This window comes from Fundulus heteroclitus, unplaced genomic scaffold (assembly GCF_011125445.2).
Source record: "Fundulus heteroclitus isolate FHET01 unplaced genomic scaffold, MU-UCD_Fhet_4.1 scaffold_211, whole genome shotgun sequence".
In the NCBI taxonomy this organism is placed as follows: domain Eukaryota; kingdom Metazoa; phylum Chordata; class Actinopteri; order Cyprinodontiformes; family Fundulidae; genus Fundulus; species Fundulus heteroclitus.
In genome coordinates, this window is record NW_023396623.1 from 96,548 (window position 1) to 115,086 (window position 18,539).

Below are 18,539 nucleotides of genomic sequence, written 5' to 3' on the forward strand. Positions count from 1 at the left end.
ATGCACAGATTCATCCATTTAACATTAAATTTAAGGAAAGATGCCTTTTAACACCTACAGGACCTGACTTATGCTTTTAAAGTAAAAACAACACTAAAATTAAAACCAGCCGAGACCAATTCACTACGCCTGGTACTTAGTGTTTGTATAGTACAGTGAATGTATTTGGGGACCCGTGTTTGTGTAACTAATCTATTTAACACATCGGACACACCTCCTTCAAGCCACGCCCACGATGGGGAGGGAGAGATTTCATGAATGAAGTTTGGTCAGGTTCAGATCAGCTGCTGTCTTGGGAGAGTCAGGAGGACCGATTACGGATGTGGGCACTTTTGATCAAACCTGAAGGTTTTTTTTCCCATTAAAACCAAAGAAAAGGCACTCTCTCTGACCTGGTGATGTATTTTTGTCTTTGCTTTGTGCTGGGAGTGCTTTCGTCAAAAGGTACGTACAGAAGAAAGTTTGCAGTTACGGTACTAAACGAGCTACTTCTGTAGGTGTGCTGATGAGCACAAAGGGAACCGGTTGACAAATATTTTGCAGGCAACCACTCCCCGAACAACATTGCAGATAATCTAGCTATAATGCTGTTTAACACTCAAAGTCCCAAAGTGCAGACTTTAGTCTGCACCTAGTTTGTATCCAGTATCCCCCCAAAGGTGTTAACGGCTCTCCTCTGGTGGAGTGAGCGCCATTTGCAAATCAAAAGGCAATTGTAAGAATGTAAAGGCAGTTTACCTGTGGCAAATGTAGGAAAGGCTCACCATAGGAATGTGGAAACTGCTAGATGGCACAATTGTATTTTACATTTTTCCACTTTATATTTAGTGCTTTATCCATATGTAGACTGCTTTTCTTTATCTGAAATTAAAAAAAAAACTTTCTGAAGTTATACCTTCTGTTGTTTTTCAAAACTGAGCTGTTTGGGGTGGTATTTGGCTCCAGTCCCCCCCAACAGTACTTCACAACTCTCAGAACCATTCCACCCCCTTCAGTTTTGGTTTTAGTTGAAGCTTCTCTGTTGAGGAGTGGGGGGTGGGGGGACTACGGCTGTTCCTTGTGTGACATAAATGTTACTCCAATACTAAAGGCATACTGTTTGTCATTCTCTAAGATTAAATTTTGAATGACATAAAAACGCGAGACAAGACAAAATACAATTATTCTTTCTTTCATATAGTGAGCTTTGCAATATACATGAGTCTGTTGGTGAATGGACAATAGAAATAGGCTCTGCCTTGCCTTGTTGGAAAAGCATGGTTATGACCTTTTCTCAGCTCAGGAACTAGGACCCGTATGATATCTGGTTGTTCAATAGGTTTACCTAAATAAAAGATTTAGATATGACTTATCAATATATTCCTGCAAAAAAGGTCTGATGTTGCAGGGCCAGGTAATGAAAAGTGCTTGGAACATGCTCCTGTTCTGATCCCAGTTTGTTTCAGCCTTTCTCCAGTCTCTTGTAGAAGGGCTGGTCTTATCACAGGTTATTTGCATTACAAGAGTAACAGTTAGCAAGGTAGAGTGAATACACAAACTTGAAGAGGGGAGGGGGGCTGGCAAGAGAAATGAAATTCCCTGGGTCTTCTAGTGTTAAACAGTTGTTTATCTCATTGTATCTGCAGCAACTGAAGCCAATAAGAGTCACTTGAATGATAAAACTGTGTGTTTTGAAGGAAAAGTCTTTTCGAAGTGGAGAAAGTGTTCCACTTTGTTTGTACTTTCTCTATAAACGGTTAAAGTGGGGCTTATCTTGTGTCATCTCACCGTGTGCATGCTTCTGTTCAATGTTTACACTGATCCACTGGGATTTCCAGCTCCCACAAGCTGTTCTGCTTTTTTTAACCGCATTCAGGCTCAGTTCAGTTTCTGTTTTGGGCTCATTGCGTATAACGACGGCTCGTCCTGTGATATCTGACGTCAGACGGGGTTCCAGTGGCTTGCGTTGGTGGTTTAACTGTAAAGGGTCTCAGAGGTGCGGTTTTTCAATGTAGCAAAGGGTGACAGAGATTCCCCTGAGATTCACCTGATACCTTAAGTCCCCTGTTATGTATGGGGGTGAGCCATTTCATCTTTTTCAGGATTCTCTTGGCATTCTGCATGGTGGAGGCACATTTCCTTCTAGCAATAATGTCTTAGGGTCTAATCCTGACCTGGGGTCTTTCTGCATGTACTTTTTTTATGTCCCCACCGGATACTCCAGCTTTAACCCTCTATTCAAAGACCTAACTGTTGAGTTAAGTGGTTGTTCTGCATTGCCCGCAGATATGCGAGTTTCTAAATGTTTTTTTGTACTGTATGTGTGTGTCTCTGTGTTGTGGACTGGTTATTTTTCCTGACTGTGTCCCAGCCTCTCAGCCAATGATTGCTGGAGATAGGCACCAAGAGCCACAGCCTGCAGGGATAAAGTGTTTTGGTTTTGGAGAACCGCCGGCAAACTCGGAGTTCGACTTTAAGAGAAAACTTTACAAGAGTTGCAAGAATAACTATGATAATTATAGCAATTATTTTTATTTGTATTTCTGAACTTTTGTGTGGAAGTTTGAGCAAGTTTGTTTGCTATTTGAATGTAAAGTGAAACATATTATTGGTGCATGTTGCTGGTAGTTGGTCAAGGAGAACCGAATCCCTCTGCGTTTCTGTCTCTCAATGAGCCCCCAATGCTCAGTCCTGACGTAAACCCTAGAGGTGAGCTTGGGTTTCAGAGAAGGTCTGGATGAAGGTGGTCCAACAGCAACCTCTGACATTCTTGAAGTTGTGGCCTTCCCTGCATTTTGTAAAAGCTGTGTGAAATAAACCTACAGGGTTTCTAGTGCACACTCGCGTGTATTCTTGAAGCTTAAGTGTCTCAACATCCTAACAAGTCTCCTGCTTTCATTACCCAACCTAGTTTCTTTCCTCTGAAGCAGAAACACAGCGCCTGTTTCAACTGTTCGGCTCCATAAAGAACAGAAATCTGTTTATCTGACAAAACAAGGCCTCCTGCAAACCCGACAACTTGACACAAGTTATGTGCACATAGAAATGTGTTATTGCGACATCCATTTTCTTCTTTAGAGTCGCCTGCATATTTTGCAGAGGCAGTTTTTTTTATTCGTGTGCTTTCCAGTGAAGTTGGCGTGGCGTCATCACAACCATAGAAATTTTCCCCTATTGTCACGCAGCTGAAATTTTTTTTGGGGGATTTTTCCCATGAGCATTCAACAATGTACTTCCTGCTTATAGCCGTAGTATAGCTTGTAGCTAATACCAATGCTGTGTCCTAGTACTGTCCTTTACCTTTTTGCACAACATTGAGAGCTTTGCAGTGAACATTTGTTTTTGGCAGGTGTGTAAGGCGTGTTTTCTAGGTGCGTTCCCAGTTGGACATAATTATAGTTTAGATGACGCAAAGCTTTAGGAGTGAAAAGTTTGATGTCATTATTAATATGGTCACGCCCTGAGGGCTCTGCACGCTGGCTTGTTTTTTTCCTCTTCTACACCGAGTCACAAGGTTTATCTCTTTGTTTCCTCTGTCTTGATGGGCGTGCCAAAAGTGTGTCAGGCACACGTTTCCAGGGTTCCGGGAAATTACAAGATTGCACAATCAGCGGAGGAAGGTGGAGGAGAGTGTATGTCAATGGTGTTTTTGCATCATGAGTAAAACCGGTTTTTGCGATTTAAAATATGAAAGTCTAATAAAACTGGAGATGTTTCCATATTTGTTTAAAAAAAAAAACTTTGAAGGGACAAAATATGTTTTGGTTTTGAAAGTTGTTGGTATAGCAGATTATTGCACAAACAGAAGCTCATTTAACAAAAGTTTGGCTTGACATGGTGTGATCACTGCTTTACAGGTTTAACAAAGCCTAGTCCAGGGCCAGGAAGTCAAGCCAGGTGTAAATGACCCAGCTGAATGCGCGTCCCCGGCTGTCTGCAGAAGACCATGAGGTTGATCACAGATTCACTGATGCTTCGGTAGATGAGTTGTGTGCACCAATCTTCAAACCAAACCAGCAGCGTCTTTTAATGGAGCCTTATGAGGAACTGAAGCCGGTCAGACTCAAGAAAGGAAACGCTGCTGTTATAAAGAGAAACGCATTTGTTTGGGGCTACTCCTATACCAATTTTTTTTTTTATTTAGTATATCTGATATGCAATGAAATTACCCATACATGATTAAAATAAATGCACTGCCTGGCCAAAAAAAGTCACCACCTGGATTGAACTAAGCAAACGAGCCTCCCATTTGGTAATTATCGCATGCTTCTCATTTCTTAAACAGCCATGTTGAACGGCACATCCCGTGGTCATGGAAAAGATGTCCGTCTGTTTCAGCAGGATCTAATCCTTGATATGCATCAAGCAGATAAAACATCTGAGGTTGCAGAAACTGCAAAAATTGGGTTATGAACTGTCCAAGGCTTTATTAAAAGCTGGAAGGATGGTGGGGACCCATCAGGAGAAACTGTGGCAGGAAGTGACGCTCCCATCATGCATAGTGCTTACTGTAAAAACCTGCGGGGGCAGTGCTATAATCTGGGGTTATTGCAGTTGGTCAGGTCTAGGTTCAGCAGCAGTATGAGCTCAAAGAATGAGGTCATCTGACTACCTGAATATACTGAATGACCAGGTTGTTCCATCAATAGATTATTTCCTCCCTGATGGTGCGGGCGTATTCCCAGATGACAATACCAGGATTCATCAGGCTCAAATTATAAAAGAGTGGTTTAGGGAGCACGAGACATCGTTTTCACACGTGGATTGGCCTCCACAGAATCTTTGGGTTGTGCTGGAGGAGGCTTTGCTCAGCGAGCAGACTCTACCATCATCAGTGCAAGATTTTGGTGCAAAACTAATGCAACACTGGGTGGAAATAAATCTTGTTACATTGCAGAAGGTTATTGAAACAATGCCACAGCAAATGTGTGCCGCAATCAAAACTAAAGGCGGTCCAACAACAATTTAGAGTGACTTATGGTAGTGACTTTTTATTCTTTTTTTGGCCAGGGATTGTACATTAAATACTAAAATATTCTTTCCATTAACAGTTGTAAGGTCACTGAGCCTTGTGTTGTTGTTTTTTTGGTGTTTTTTTTTTTTACTTTTGGGGCTGTGAGATTTTGTATTTTGTGCCCTTGAGGGGAAATGTGTTGTTTTTTCTGGCGTCATCAAAGCAGCGCCCCCTAGAGTCGCAGAATTTTGTGGAAAATGGTGTAACACCAGACTTTATTCACACCTTTGCCTCTTTATCAGAGGCCATTTCTCTAATTAACACACTCAATAGTCTATTAAAGGCTGTTCTGTCGAACTCAGAACAACAGCAGTCTACAAAAACACAATTGACCATCAGTAATGCTCACATGGATAATAATAAAGTACATGTTTAGGCTACCATCATAATTTTAAAATAATTATAGCACTTGACTGAATACCAAAGCGTGTCAGTAGTATTTTAATGCAGGCTGATTTAAAAAAAAAAAACATAGTTAAGTAAACAGGATCACTGACAAACCCATTGGTGTCTGATCAGCGTGACCAATGACTGAACAGAGAAGGCACCAGGCTTAATTTAGCCAGAATATCTGGAATATCCCAGTTTAAGCCCCTGTCTTGGTTTGGTGAAATAGCCTCAGCGCAAATGAATAATCTTTGTTTTACACATTCATCTTTAAAAAGTGATATATTTACTAGATTCTGTATCCTGCCTCTTGTCTCTCAGGTTGTTTCTCTGCAAATCCTCAGCCTGAGCAGATTTTGGCCTTTGCCGGTGGGAACGCCATCCTGCCCTGTAGTCTGAAAAACCCCAGCAGCGATGAAGTGCCAACGGTGGAGTGGTCCAAGGAAGGCCTGCAGCCGAACGTGGTCTTCTTGTACCGCAACGGCTTTGAGACCTTCGAGATGAAGAATGTGGCCTTTGAGTTCCGGACCAACCTGTTCATGAGAGAGGTGACGAACGGGAATGTCTCGCTGAGGATCTCCAGCGTGAGGCCGTCGGATGCTGGGATCTACCGATGTTTGATCATCCACGCGAACCAGAGGAGGGAGACTACAGAAGTGCAGCTGGTTGTTGGTGGGTCAGTTTACTTTGGCCTGTGGCCGACAGTTCTGTCTGTCCATTGATTTAAACGTTTTAAATAGATTTTAAACTTCTGTTGTTTAAAAGTGTAAGGACTTTAGAACTGGGGTGATGTGCTCTACTTTCTTAGTCTTAGTGAGGACGCGGGCAGCAGCGTTCTGGATCAGCTGCAGCTGTCTGATCCACTTTTTAGGCAGACCTGTAAAAACACTGTTGCAGTGATCAATTCGACTAAAAATAAATGCATGGATTAGTTTTTCCAGATCCTGCTGAGACATCAGTCCTTTAATCCTGGAAATGTTCTTCAGGTGATAGAAAGCTGACCTTGTAATTGTTTTTAGATGCTTTTGGAGGTTCAGGTCTGAGTCCATCACTACACCCAGATTTCAGGCCTGATCAGTGGTTCCTAGCTGAAGTGACTAAAGCTGTGTGCTAACTTTTGATCTTTCCTCTATTGGTCCAAAGATTATTACTTCTGTTTTGTTTTTATTCAATTAAAAAAAGTTTAGGCACATCCAGGCGTTGATTTCTTCTAGGCATTTACTCAGTGCCTGAACTGGTTCATAGTCACCTGGTGACATGGTGATGTAGAGCTGTGTGTCGTCTGCATAGTTATGGTAGCTGATGTTGTTGTTTTTTATTATCTGAGCTAGAGGGAGCATGTAGATATTGAAGAGGAGGGGACCCAGGATGGACCCTTGGGGAACCCCACATGTGATTTTTGTCATCTCTCACGTAAAGTTACCTACTGATACAAAAAATTCCCTGTCCTTTAAGTAGGATTTAAACCAGTGGAGAGCTGTACCAGAGAGGCTGACCCAGTTTTCCAGGCGCTCTAACAGGATGGAGTGATCGACTGTATCAAATGCTGCACTAAGGTCCAATAGAACCAGCACTGTGGTTCTTCCACAGTCTGTATTTATATGGATGTCATTAAACACCTTGATAAGGGCGGTCAAGATAGGTTCCTGCTGGATACAGTTTGGTTCTGGTGTTGATATGGATGTATAGACTGATCCTCTCATTTCTAGGATTTTCTCAGTAAAGAAGTTAGCATGATGTCTGAGACTTTAGACTGAAAGTTATCTACTAGCTCATCTACTGAGTTGCAGCCCAAGGTTGAGGTAGCAGAGTAAACTTGAATAAAAGTTTTCGTGGCATTGTCCTTAATGGTGCGTTTTCTTAAGATGTCCCTTTGGCTAAACGAGTCACTGGAAATGATGCTTTCAAAGGTAACAGAAAAGTGATCAGATAGGGCAACATCAGTTACATTGACCTTAGAAATCTTTAGACCCTTAGTGATGATTAAGTCTAATATGTGTCCCTGTTTGTGTGTTGGCTGTTTAACATGTTGAGTTAAACCAAAGTTTCTAAGTGTGTCACACAGTTCTTTTGCACTTCTGTCTTCAGGGTTGTCAACGTGAAAGTTGAAGTCTCCCACAATAATTAAACAGTCATAATCAACACATATCACAGACAGCAGGTCACTAAAATCCTTAATAAAGTTTGATGTGGTCTTAGGAGGCCTGTACACATTCAGAAACATAGTTCGTACCGGGCTCTTTACCTGGCGAGCCAAATGTTTGTGGGTCAAATTTTCCCAGAAACACCTTTTTACACTTTAGTAAATCATTAAACAATGTTGACACTCCTCCACCTTTCCTTTGCTGTCTGCTCTCACAAAGCAAATCGTAGTTTGGAGGAGTTGACTCCAACAGAATATGTGCTTCATTAAGTTCATGTAACCATGTTTCTGTTAAAAACATTACATCAAGATTATTGTCCATAACGAAGTCAAACAAGGCTCTAGGGTTTGTTTTGTTTATGTCTGTATGTTTTTTTTATTGTTTTTAATTATAAAACACTTCGATGGTCCTTAATCTCTGCGTAAAGGGCTTTATAAATAAATTATTTATTGAACAGTTCCATTTTGAGCAGCCCTGGTTTTACAAATAACCCTCCTCGGGTCTTCGCCACAGGGAACTCTTTTCAAAACTTTGGCTAGTAAGGAAATAGTTTCTTCCTCCAGGCCATCATTCAGATCAACGCAGTGAAAACTCTACAGCTTGATAAATCAACTAAACGGCTGTGGAACAAAATGCGTTTATTTGCACTTTCACAACTTAGATCCTTGTCGCCCGTCTGCCCCAATTTCTTTCCTCCACGCACTTAAAAATAACACACATGCCATGCCTACATATTTCTCCATCATTCTTCCTTGATTGTGCACACCATTATTGCCGAAAAAGCTGTTTTTGACTTATTATCATTATATGATAGTGATTAACCAGAAGAAACATATAGATTATATTTAATATTTCTATTAAAGAAAATCCACAGCTTTAAAGTTCAAAAGAGCATTGCCTGGAGGTTCTCCTCCCTGTTAAAGGGGAGTTTTCCTCTCCACTGTCGCTTCATGCATGCTCAGTATGAGGGATTGCTGCAAAGCCTTCAACAATGCAGACGACTGTCCACTGTGGCTCTACGCTCTTTCAGGAGGAGTGAATGCTGCTTGGAGAGACTTGATGCAACCTGCTGGGTTTCCTTAGAGAGGAAACCTCTCTAAGGAAACCTCTTCATATTGAACCGATATGATGCGTGTTGTGAATTGGTGCTATATAAATAAAATTGAATTGAATTGAATTACCAACCCAGATTTACCCAATTAAATTCCATTTCTACAGCGACTGTGTCTGACCCGAAGCTTTCCGTGGAGTATGATGAAAACCAGAGAGTGACGGTGACCTGTGAGGCTACCTGCTGGCTGCCAGCCCCACAGATGGTGATTGTGGACGAAAACGAGAACAACATCACTGATAGCGTGGAGATAAGAGGAGGGGGAACCACGGAGTGTTACACAGTGTGGCAACGAGCCACAGTGCAAAGTCATACAAACAGGTACCAGAACAACTTTGATGTTTCTTTCCCTAATTATCTCTATGCAGACAGCAGTGAACAGGAAATGTAGGATTTACACCCATCCATCAATAAACAAACCAACCGATCTACCTACCTACCTACTCATCTATAATCTATGTCAGCTTCATAAGATCAAGCAACTCTCTTTGCTTTTCTTTCTTTTTTATGACAAATACTTACAGCTATATTATTGTAACTGGTAAGATGCATATATTGAAGCACACATAAAATGAAAAAATAAGAAAATAATCAATATTCATATCACAGAATGGTGCAGATCTGCCACCTGGTGGCAATAAACAGTATCTACAGCTGTAAAAAAGTTGTCTATGTGTATTTATATCCAGGTACGTCTCAAATAAGGTGAATATTGTGAAAATGTTCATGTTTTTCACAAAAGTTTCATATGATAAATCCAGATGAGTTCAATATAGATTTATCATCCATGGTTCTGTGGCTAAGTGAGTAGTCTACTTGGTTCCATTCACTCGTTCCCATGTTGATGTGCCCCTGGGCAAGGCCCTTAAACCTCAAGTTGCCGACCAATCTGCACAGATGCCCAGAAGACAGTCTTGGACTCCCTCCAAGAAGAGGGTGACAAAAGGCCACTGTGTCATAGTCATTGAACGTTGTGTGGACGGAAAAGGAGCAGCAGCAGCAGCAGCAGCAGCAGCAGCAGCAGCAGCAGCAGCAGCAAGGATAACTTCAGCCATGACAGGAGCCTTAAAAATATTGGCTGAGAGAAGGTTTTGCAAAATTACAATTATCTGAAAAGAACAAAAACAAGTGTACAACCATGGATTTAAAAGAAAAAACTGCAGCCTCAGATCGTTACGCACACAGAAATAGACATAAACATGAAAACAGAAATTGGAACCACATCCAGCTGCAATGGGGAGCTCCAGTGTCTTGAACCCTCTTGGCGTTTTACTAATTTTGTTGCATTACAACCTGTGAAAAGCTATATATATATATATATATATATATATATATATATATATATATATATATATATATATATATATATATATATATATATATATAAAATCTTCCCAGCTAATGACCGTGCTACAACTTAGATTGAAAAGCGGCCATCCATCCTAACATTAACCCACTTCAGACCTGCAGCCCTGATTTCTCGTTGGTAATGAAGTCCTCTGAACGACTGGTGTTGAAGCATGTGGAAGACGTCACAGGCCCCCTGCTGGCCTTCCTGCAGTTTTTTAGCCAAGCAAACAGATCAGCAGGCAACCAGGATCCTGTTTGTAGAGCTCAGTGCCAACTTTGCAGGGAGCAACTTGCTCCTCCTCTTTTCTCCTCCTCTATTTTTATCTCAGCCTGTAGATCAAGCAGACTTTGTTACCTCAATGATCCAGTTTGGCAAAGAAAGGGTGTGGGGTGTCCACTTTTTAACAAAATATGGTGTTATGATGTTTCTGTCAATGAGGGAGTTAAGGTTGTGTTTAAACACTAGAGGGCGCTCAGCAGCAACTGTTGGAAATCTGCCCCAGTTTTAGAAGCATTGAGAGTTGATTATTTTAGGCTCTTTTAATGTTCTTTAAGTGGATATAAAGTAATACAAACCATGAAACCTGTGTTTGATGCATTAATCAACACTAATTTAAACACACTGAATAAAACCGACATGTGATGGCTTTGTTCTCAGAGTTGTCTGCATAGTCCAGCAGCCGCAGACGAACCAGAGCAGGACGACAGAGATTCTCCTTCCAGGTACAAAACAGACTCTTTGCTGTTAAACTAATTATTTCTTTATTAGATAAAACCGTGTCTATTTTTATAATCTACTATTTTAACTACTTGGTGTGTATTTTACATGTATCTTGCAGCTTGAAGTTTATAGGCCCTTGTTTAGGTAGAGTAATTTCATTTGGTAAACATGTTTAATTGATTTATTTAAGGGACTGATTGTGGATTTGATGCTTACCTCATGTACAATAGACAGATTTTCCTATTGGATAAACTGGTTTGATGATGGTTTAGATTATTCAGTGATGCTAGAACAAATTTATGATCCACTCGTAAACAGCTTTTTTGTGTAATACATTTTCAGCAGTTATATAAATGCTGACCTTGCATATTGTTTTTGCTCCAGGTCACTGGTTGAGGTCCGACTTCCACATTACCGTCATCTCTGTTGAAGTGACTTTATTTTGCCTTTTCGGGCTGTTCGTCTTGTGCATCTGGTGTGCATGCTCCATATATGGTAAATCAGAGTTTTTGTTTCTTTGATTGAATTTCAAAAAGAGACCCTTAATAGCTGTACACCTACTGACAAGCTGGGTGAACATTAGAACTGAAATCTTAAAGAATTTCATTGCAAATAGGATTTGTATTCCTTGTCATCATTGTAAGTGAAAGGAAAGAAATTATGGAAATATTTTTTCCTAAGATTTTAGATGTTTCTGAAATACCTTTTAATGTCACAGAAAAAAATCTTCTGCATTTTAGACTTCAACGTTGCCAGAATCTTACAAAATAATACAAGTGAAACAGGAGGAGGGGATATACCGATGCAAATTCTGTTAGATTTTTGTAAAGCTTCCACCTTCGAAAATATACATTTTAGCTGATTCCATGTTTTCTTTGGGAATCACAATATAAACAGAAAAAAGTTAAATAATAGCTCTGTTTTCAACTACCCTGGTATTAGGAGTGTTGCAGTGCATCATGTGACAGCACTCAAACTATTAAACCCTAAAACGGGATTTGTCGGGTTTTAAAACAGAAAATAAAACAATTATGAAATGGACATTATGAACTAGCTTTAATTAGCTAATCTTAATTAGCTTATCTTCTATTCTTCACCTTGGCAGCTGCAGAAGAAGATGCAAACTGTCACCCCATTATGAAACAGGACTGGTCATGCTATTCAGGAACCACTAAGGCTCAATCACAGTGTGAACTGGAATCTTGCAGTGAAGTTAGTTTTACATCAACATCGTCTGACCAAGAAGCATAAACTGACCATTTCAAGCTTGGCTGAAATTTGCTAACCTGACAACAGCCAGCTGCATGTTGCTCCGCCTAGCTCCGCTCACATACATCTGGGACACCGCCATAGGAATTGCCTTTATTGAAGGCTGGGCCGTATCAAAAATTCTTGCATATGATTGGATAAGCCACTTGTCTGTCATCTTTATCGACGTGCTATTTCAACCAGTCACACCGAAGCTAACCCGTGACGCTGTGAGAGCGGCGCAGGAAATTTTTTATGTGTTTGCGGCTCTAGTGGCACGCATTTTATTGACAGTGAGCTGACAGGAAGAGGGGGGAAGACAGGCGGCAAAGCGCCGCGGGTCGGAGTCGATCCCGGGCCGACCGCGTCGAGGACTAAAGGCCTCTTTATATGGTTCGAGCTAACCGCTAACCGCTCCGGGGCGGTCCGCGGGGCGGAAAACAAAACTTGCCAAATCCGGTCGGGAAAAGGGTGAAAACATGGTTTCCACCAACAAAAGCCTTCAGAGCCGTTCTCTGATGTTCTTTTAATGAAACAATATTAGGTAGATTGGACAACACAGAAGAAATAGCAGCATCAATGTTAACGCTTGCTTCCTCGACGAGCCGCCATTGTTGTCTGAATCAAAACAGTCTCACGTCATGGTCACGTCTCCGCTACGTCACATCTATAAAACTCCAGCCCTGCGTCCTGATTAGCCAGACCATAAAATTGGTTGGAGAAATCACTTTCTACGGGCGATGTCCCAGATGTATGTGAGTGAAGCTAGGCGGAGCGACATGCAGCTGGCTTCTGTCAGGTTAGAAATTTGCAGCTTTTACGATCAACAGTTTCAAAAAGGTTGGTGACCCCTGCTGTAGAAAGTGGATGAAAATTTAGAAAGTCTTCAGCAGCTGGTTGAAAGAATAATAAAATGAGTCTTTCTAACAGGACATTGACTCTAAAATGATAATAAAACTGGTTTTGATCAGGACGACATTAAAACAGCACCGTGTAAGTATTAGCTTAATTTGAGATACATTAAATAATTTTATGTGACCTAGGTCACATGACCCATTCTAGGTTACAACTAAACAAATTACCAAAAAAAAAAAAAAAAAACTGATGACACTTGCTGGATCAGATATTTTTCTGGTTTTCTCATGTAGGATTTAATCCAGAGGGGTGGATGTGAACTTTTATCTTTACAAGTAACTCCACGACCTCCCAGTCTGCTCGTCCAAAGTGTCCTGCTGTCAGATTCCAGAACACAGAGACGGACTGGCCGTTTCTCAGTTCACGAGAACGCGAGTCCGTACTCGCGTTCTCGTCAAGTCTGTTCTCGGTAAGAACACAGAAAGATCGGACTTGACGAGAACGCGAGCACGCAGCACGTATTGTGCATTGGAACAGAAGTATACTCGTGACGTCATCACACCCACAGCGCTTGAGCATTCCTTTAACGTTCAAAACTATTTATACACTACACCATCATATCTTATTGAAAACGTTTTTTATTTAAATTAATTTCTAAAAAGTATAAAAAATATCTAAAATAATTACAGAACTGTGGGTATAAAACCAGCAATAGCGGGAATTTCGTTGTGGGGAGTTGTAATTGTTGTAGTTGCAGAGGCGATTGAATCTTCTTTAAAAATCAGCACTTTGTAGAAGCAAAATGAGCGATACGAGCAATATTGCTGTTGCTTCGGTCGTTGGTCAGCTTTACCAGCAGGCTGAAGAGGAGGTGATGCAGTTGAGGAGGAAAATCCGAGCAATGAGAAGATTGATGCAGCAGAGGAGGCTCAGAAGGCAGGCTTTGCTCACCCATCTATTGCCAACTGGTAGGCATTTTAAGATTGACAGCCTATTTCCTACTTTTATCTAAAAAAAAAAATTGACGATGATATTAAAAACGTGATCAGGTTGAAATTGTGACTATTTTTCCTATATTAATAAAAATGAAGACCCAGTTTTAACATTAATAACAGTAGGGTAAAGCTACTTTATTGCACCTCCTGACTTTCACAGCATTGATCATTAAGAAAGGAAAAAAAAACATTTTTATGTCTGTCCACCTTTACAGTGATTAATCTATAAATTATGTGCAGTTAGTTCAGCCCATTTTTTCAGTGAAATGGTAAAAATACCAGAGAAGGGAAGCCATTTGTTACATTTACTATACATTTTACCTTTTCTTTCTTGAGAACTATAATAATCTGCATGTTAAACAGGTATAGTTTTATGCATAGAAAAGGTGACAAAAACAATTATGGTAACATTTGGCATTTTTTATTTACAGGAAGAAACAGAAACAAAATATGTGAGGATAAACACTTTTGTGCCGATCCTCCAAATATTTTTTAATGAAGGGGACCTGAAACCAGCCTTCAGGCTAAACAGGTCCACCATCGTCCTCCTCCTTCAGCTGCTGCCCATCCAGAAGGCCCATGGATGGCCACAGGAGATAGAGGTGCTGCTGACCCTCTACTGGCTGGCCTGTGGTGCATCCTATAGGGAAACAGCTTGCCAGTAAGATCTCTTACCTTCTTGTCCTTAAATAGAGCCAGCAATGACACACAACTGATACATAGATTATATTAATTGGATAGAAAGAAGATTAAGACAAATCAGCATATTACCTAAATTACAAGTTAATTTTATATTTGGTACAGGTCCAGTGGAGGCACGCCACTACAGACACCACGCCAAGGCTCATTAACATCACTGAGCGCCACCGTGGTCTGAAGACACGGTGGCGTTCCATCTTCTTAAGGGTGCTGGAGGTCCGCCCGACGTTTGCCCCAAAAGTAATCACCGCCTGCTGCATCCTCCACAGTATTAGTATAGAGGCAGGGGACCAGCTAGACGTGGAGGATGAGGAGGTGGACCCAGAGGAGGATGACCATCCAGCGGCTGAAGACAGGGAGCTGCTCCAGCTGGCTGCATGTTTAAGTGAACATGACTACACCTGACCTAATGTAGATCAGTTGGAGTCTTGTTCACATGCTGCTTCATTTCTTTTTTTCACCACCTGTGAAAAAACATTAAATAATCATTAAATAATTTCCATTCCAACTATTTTTAATTGTAAGTTTATAGGCATTGTCTATTTGTATAAGATCTTAATCTGAGTTATTTCTTTGTTTTAAACCATGTTAGTAACTGTTAATAATTTGTTGAATATATTACACCTTCATTCTGTTCCAAAGATTAAACATTTGTATAAAATAAATGTCAGTTTTTTCATATACTATTATTGCTATTATTTTCTTTCCCTCTTTCTCCTCTCAATTATTCGTGTCCTGACTCAGAAGAAACTCACTTAGATAGGAAAAATATTTATAGAATGTATTTATTTATTTATTTTATATGCTGCTGCCGTCCTAGGCAGACATATACAATTTATTCCAGCAAGTATTGAGTTAATAAAGCAACACACGTCAGTCAGATAAACACAAAACAAATAAATAAATCATAACCAGCGGTATTATGCACTCTACTTCTTTTAATTGCGCACTAACTCTGTAAACAGGCCACATAGAGAAAACTTAAAAGTATAATGTTCTCGCCTCAAACGATCTTAAAACGTACTTTTGAACAATAACAGCAGCAGAAAAGGGCATTTTTAACTTACCGCTGTGAGCTCTGTTTGCGCTGTCTCGAATCAAGCTGCGGCCGCGGTGCATTCTGGGCAAGCGGACTGTCTGAAGAATGCACAAGTCTGCTCTGATGCATGCTCGATAAAGAGGGCGGGCGAGTTTTGGCGTTCTCAGCATTGGAACAGTGCTCGGTCTGAGGCTGATGACGTGTCACGAGCACACGAGCACACGAGAACGCTCAAGAACGCATATTGAGAAACGGCCACTGTTTAATTTTGCACCAGTGCAGTGTTGCCAGTGGCCTTCGGGGTGCTAAACCTGGAAGTTGCATGTCTAGTGCCTCCTAGTGGCCAAATGTTATACAGAGCTCCTTTAGGTTTCTGGAATTAACTTCCAAAATTTATGCTCTCTCCTATGAAAATCTACCCACACCTGGAAGCCAGTCAGTTTAAATGAGCTCTAGCATTACTGCTGAGATTCAGTAATAATAATCTTATGTTATTCTCATGATATACAAATAAGTGGGACTGCCCTCTAAGCATGACTTTTCTTTTTATTTAATTTTTTTTTCCAATTGTTTCTCCAACTATACAGCCTAATGTTGACTGAAACAATGAGGTAAATTTGATGAGATGAAATGCTGATGTAACAAGCATCATAGGATCCTGGGCCCCTGATGAAATAACCATCAGCACAATAATATATTATCCTGGCAGAGAGTAAATAACATCTTTACAATCGCAAATAAAAGCAGACCCTATCCTTTTGAAGGAGTTTCTTTAATTAGAATAAACGCTGCATAAATGTGACCTTCCTAATCTAAATTAATCTGATTTCTGACTGTCCCCGTTTGTTTTTGTTCCTACAGCTGAGCGGACGCAGCCAAGGCCAAGGATTGTGCTGGACCAAGAATTAACGGGTGTCACCAGTGAAACCACACCGTTCCTGAATCCACAAAGTAACGCTGACGGGGCGGACAATACAGCAAATAAGACCATTGAGAATCTGCAAAAACAGGTGGCCCATCTCAGGTCAGAGAACTGGGAGAAAGATGAGATTATCCTGAAATTGTTTGTGAAAATCACATCCAAGAATGCTGTCACACGACACGACTGTCCGCGGAGATCCCGAGAATCCACGCTGGATTACCCACAATACCTCAGATCTTCAGATGACAACATGGAGACCGGAGAGTTACCCACTGATCCTGTGACAGAACAAGGTGCTTTAAAACATTCAAAGCCGGGTAATGTTTCCAAAAGGAACGGTCAAAAACATGAGGACCAAAATGGGAGCAGCCGTCTTGGTCCTTGCCGGACAAAACGCAGAACTCGCCGTCTTAACAGCAGTCCAGCTGGGCTTATTTCTTCTTCCTCAGCAGCTGAAGCCTCCAGGAATGAGAACAATTATTCCAGCCCCAGATGGGATTCCCAGACCAACCCTGGTCAGAACAACCACCTGGTTCGACGCAGACACTCCTTAGGGCTTGTTCCGTCTTTTCTGTCCAAACACGGTTACGTTCCTCTGCCTCATTTATTGGAGCATTGAAAACATGCCACTTAAACTCATAAATTACACAAATTCTTTAACATTGAAATTTGAGATGCCTGTTTTTTTTTTTTGTTTGTTTGTGCTATGTTTTACAACCGACTCAAATATGAGTTTGATTATTGGGTGAGTCAGTAATCCATCTATCCATTTTCTATACCAGGGTTTGCATGGGGGTTGGGTGGCTGGTGCATATCACCAGCGGTCAATGGCTCCATTGACCATGTCATCTTTTTTATGTATACTGCTGCCCTCAGTCCACTGCAATGTTGCCAGGTATTCCCAACCATGCAGTCACGTCCTTCATTGCTGGTCAAATCTGTGATCCAGTTACGCTGCTAAGTTCTCGGTTCCAGAGCTGCCCTGCACCCAGCCCCAATTTTTTCCAATGGGGCTCTCTGCAATTTTCTCCTTTTTCTCTCACTAAAGGTGAGCACATTCCTGTAACTGGTCTGTACTTGTATGGTGCTTTTATCAAGTCTTGAGGACCCCACAGCTCTTGACACTACATCCAGTCACCCACACGCTGGCGGTGAATGCAGACGGACTGAAGCGAGGCCGCCATGCAGCGACGCCAGGCCCTCTGACCACCGCAAAGCACCAGCTGAGATGTTTGGTCCGGGGTTTGAACCGCTCCTGTGCCACTGTCGCCCCCCTCCAAAGCTGTTACAATTAATGCTTTTATTGTTTAAGACGGGTATGTCTTTAATTTTGTTAAAAGTTAATATTTGTATTATGTCAAATGTTACAAATGTTTGTTTATTCAGAAAAGACCATAATTGTAACTGTTGATCAGGTAATTCAGTTCTATTTATATAACCCTAAATTATTTTCAAGGGAGCTACGTTAAAGGGGAGTTTTTCTTTCCACTGTCGCTTCATGCATGCTCAGTATGAGGGATTGCTGCAAAGCCATCAACAATGCAGACGACTGTCCACTGTGGCTCTACGCTCTTTCAGGAGGAGTGAATGCTGCTTGGAGAGACTTGATGCAACCTGCTGGGTTTCCTTAGAGAGGAAACTTTCTGACCAACCTGGAGGATTTGATTGAATTTGACTTTGGAAAGAGCCTTGAGATGACATAGCGTGAATTGCTGCTATATAAAAAAATGTATTGAATTGAAATAGTAAATGTATGTTGTATGAATACAACATTTGCTTCAAACAACCAAAGCACAGAAGGTCCACGATTAAAACTGAGAGATAAAGGAGGGGGGGGGGGGGGGGGGGGGAACGTAGATTTGTTCATTTTAAATGTTGGGTCAACTTAAAAAGATTCCTATCTGACCTTTCTTTTAATTCAAAGTTGGAATCCATTTTGTGTTGTACTCTATCTGCAGACAGCTAAATGTGACACTCACATTGGGAAGAACTAACGCAGCTATTAATTCCTTGGTTTTTATATATTTTGGATCTACAGCTGTTTGGGGGAAACATTTGTTTTTATTTAGATCAAC

General features: G+C 41.0%; 1 protein-coding gene across 1 annotated transcript; it reads left to right on the forward strand.

The window, feature by feature from the left end:
* The first annotated feature begins 289 nt into the window (after positions 1-289).
* Positions 290-17,132, forward strand: LOC118559057 (butyrophilin subfamily 1 member A1-like). The gene is made up of 6 exons (XM_036129747.1): positions 290-444; positions 5,702-6,052; positions 8,743-8,956; positions 10,644-10,708; positions 11,091-11,201; positions 16,404-17,132. The coding sequence occupies exons 1-6, from the start codon at positions 399-401 to the stop codon at positions 17,081-17,083; spliced, it is 1,467 nt and encodes a 488-aa protein (XP_035985640.1). The 5' UTR covers positions 290-398; the 3' UTR covers positions 17,084-17,132.
* The last annotated feature ends 1,407 nt before the right edge of the window (positions 17,133-18,539 follow it).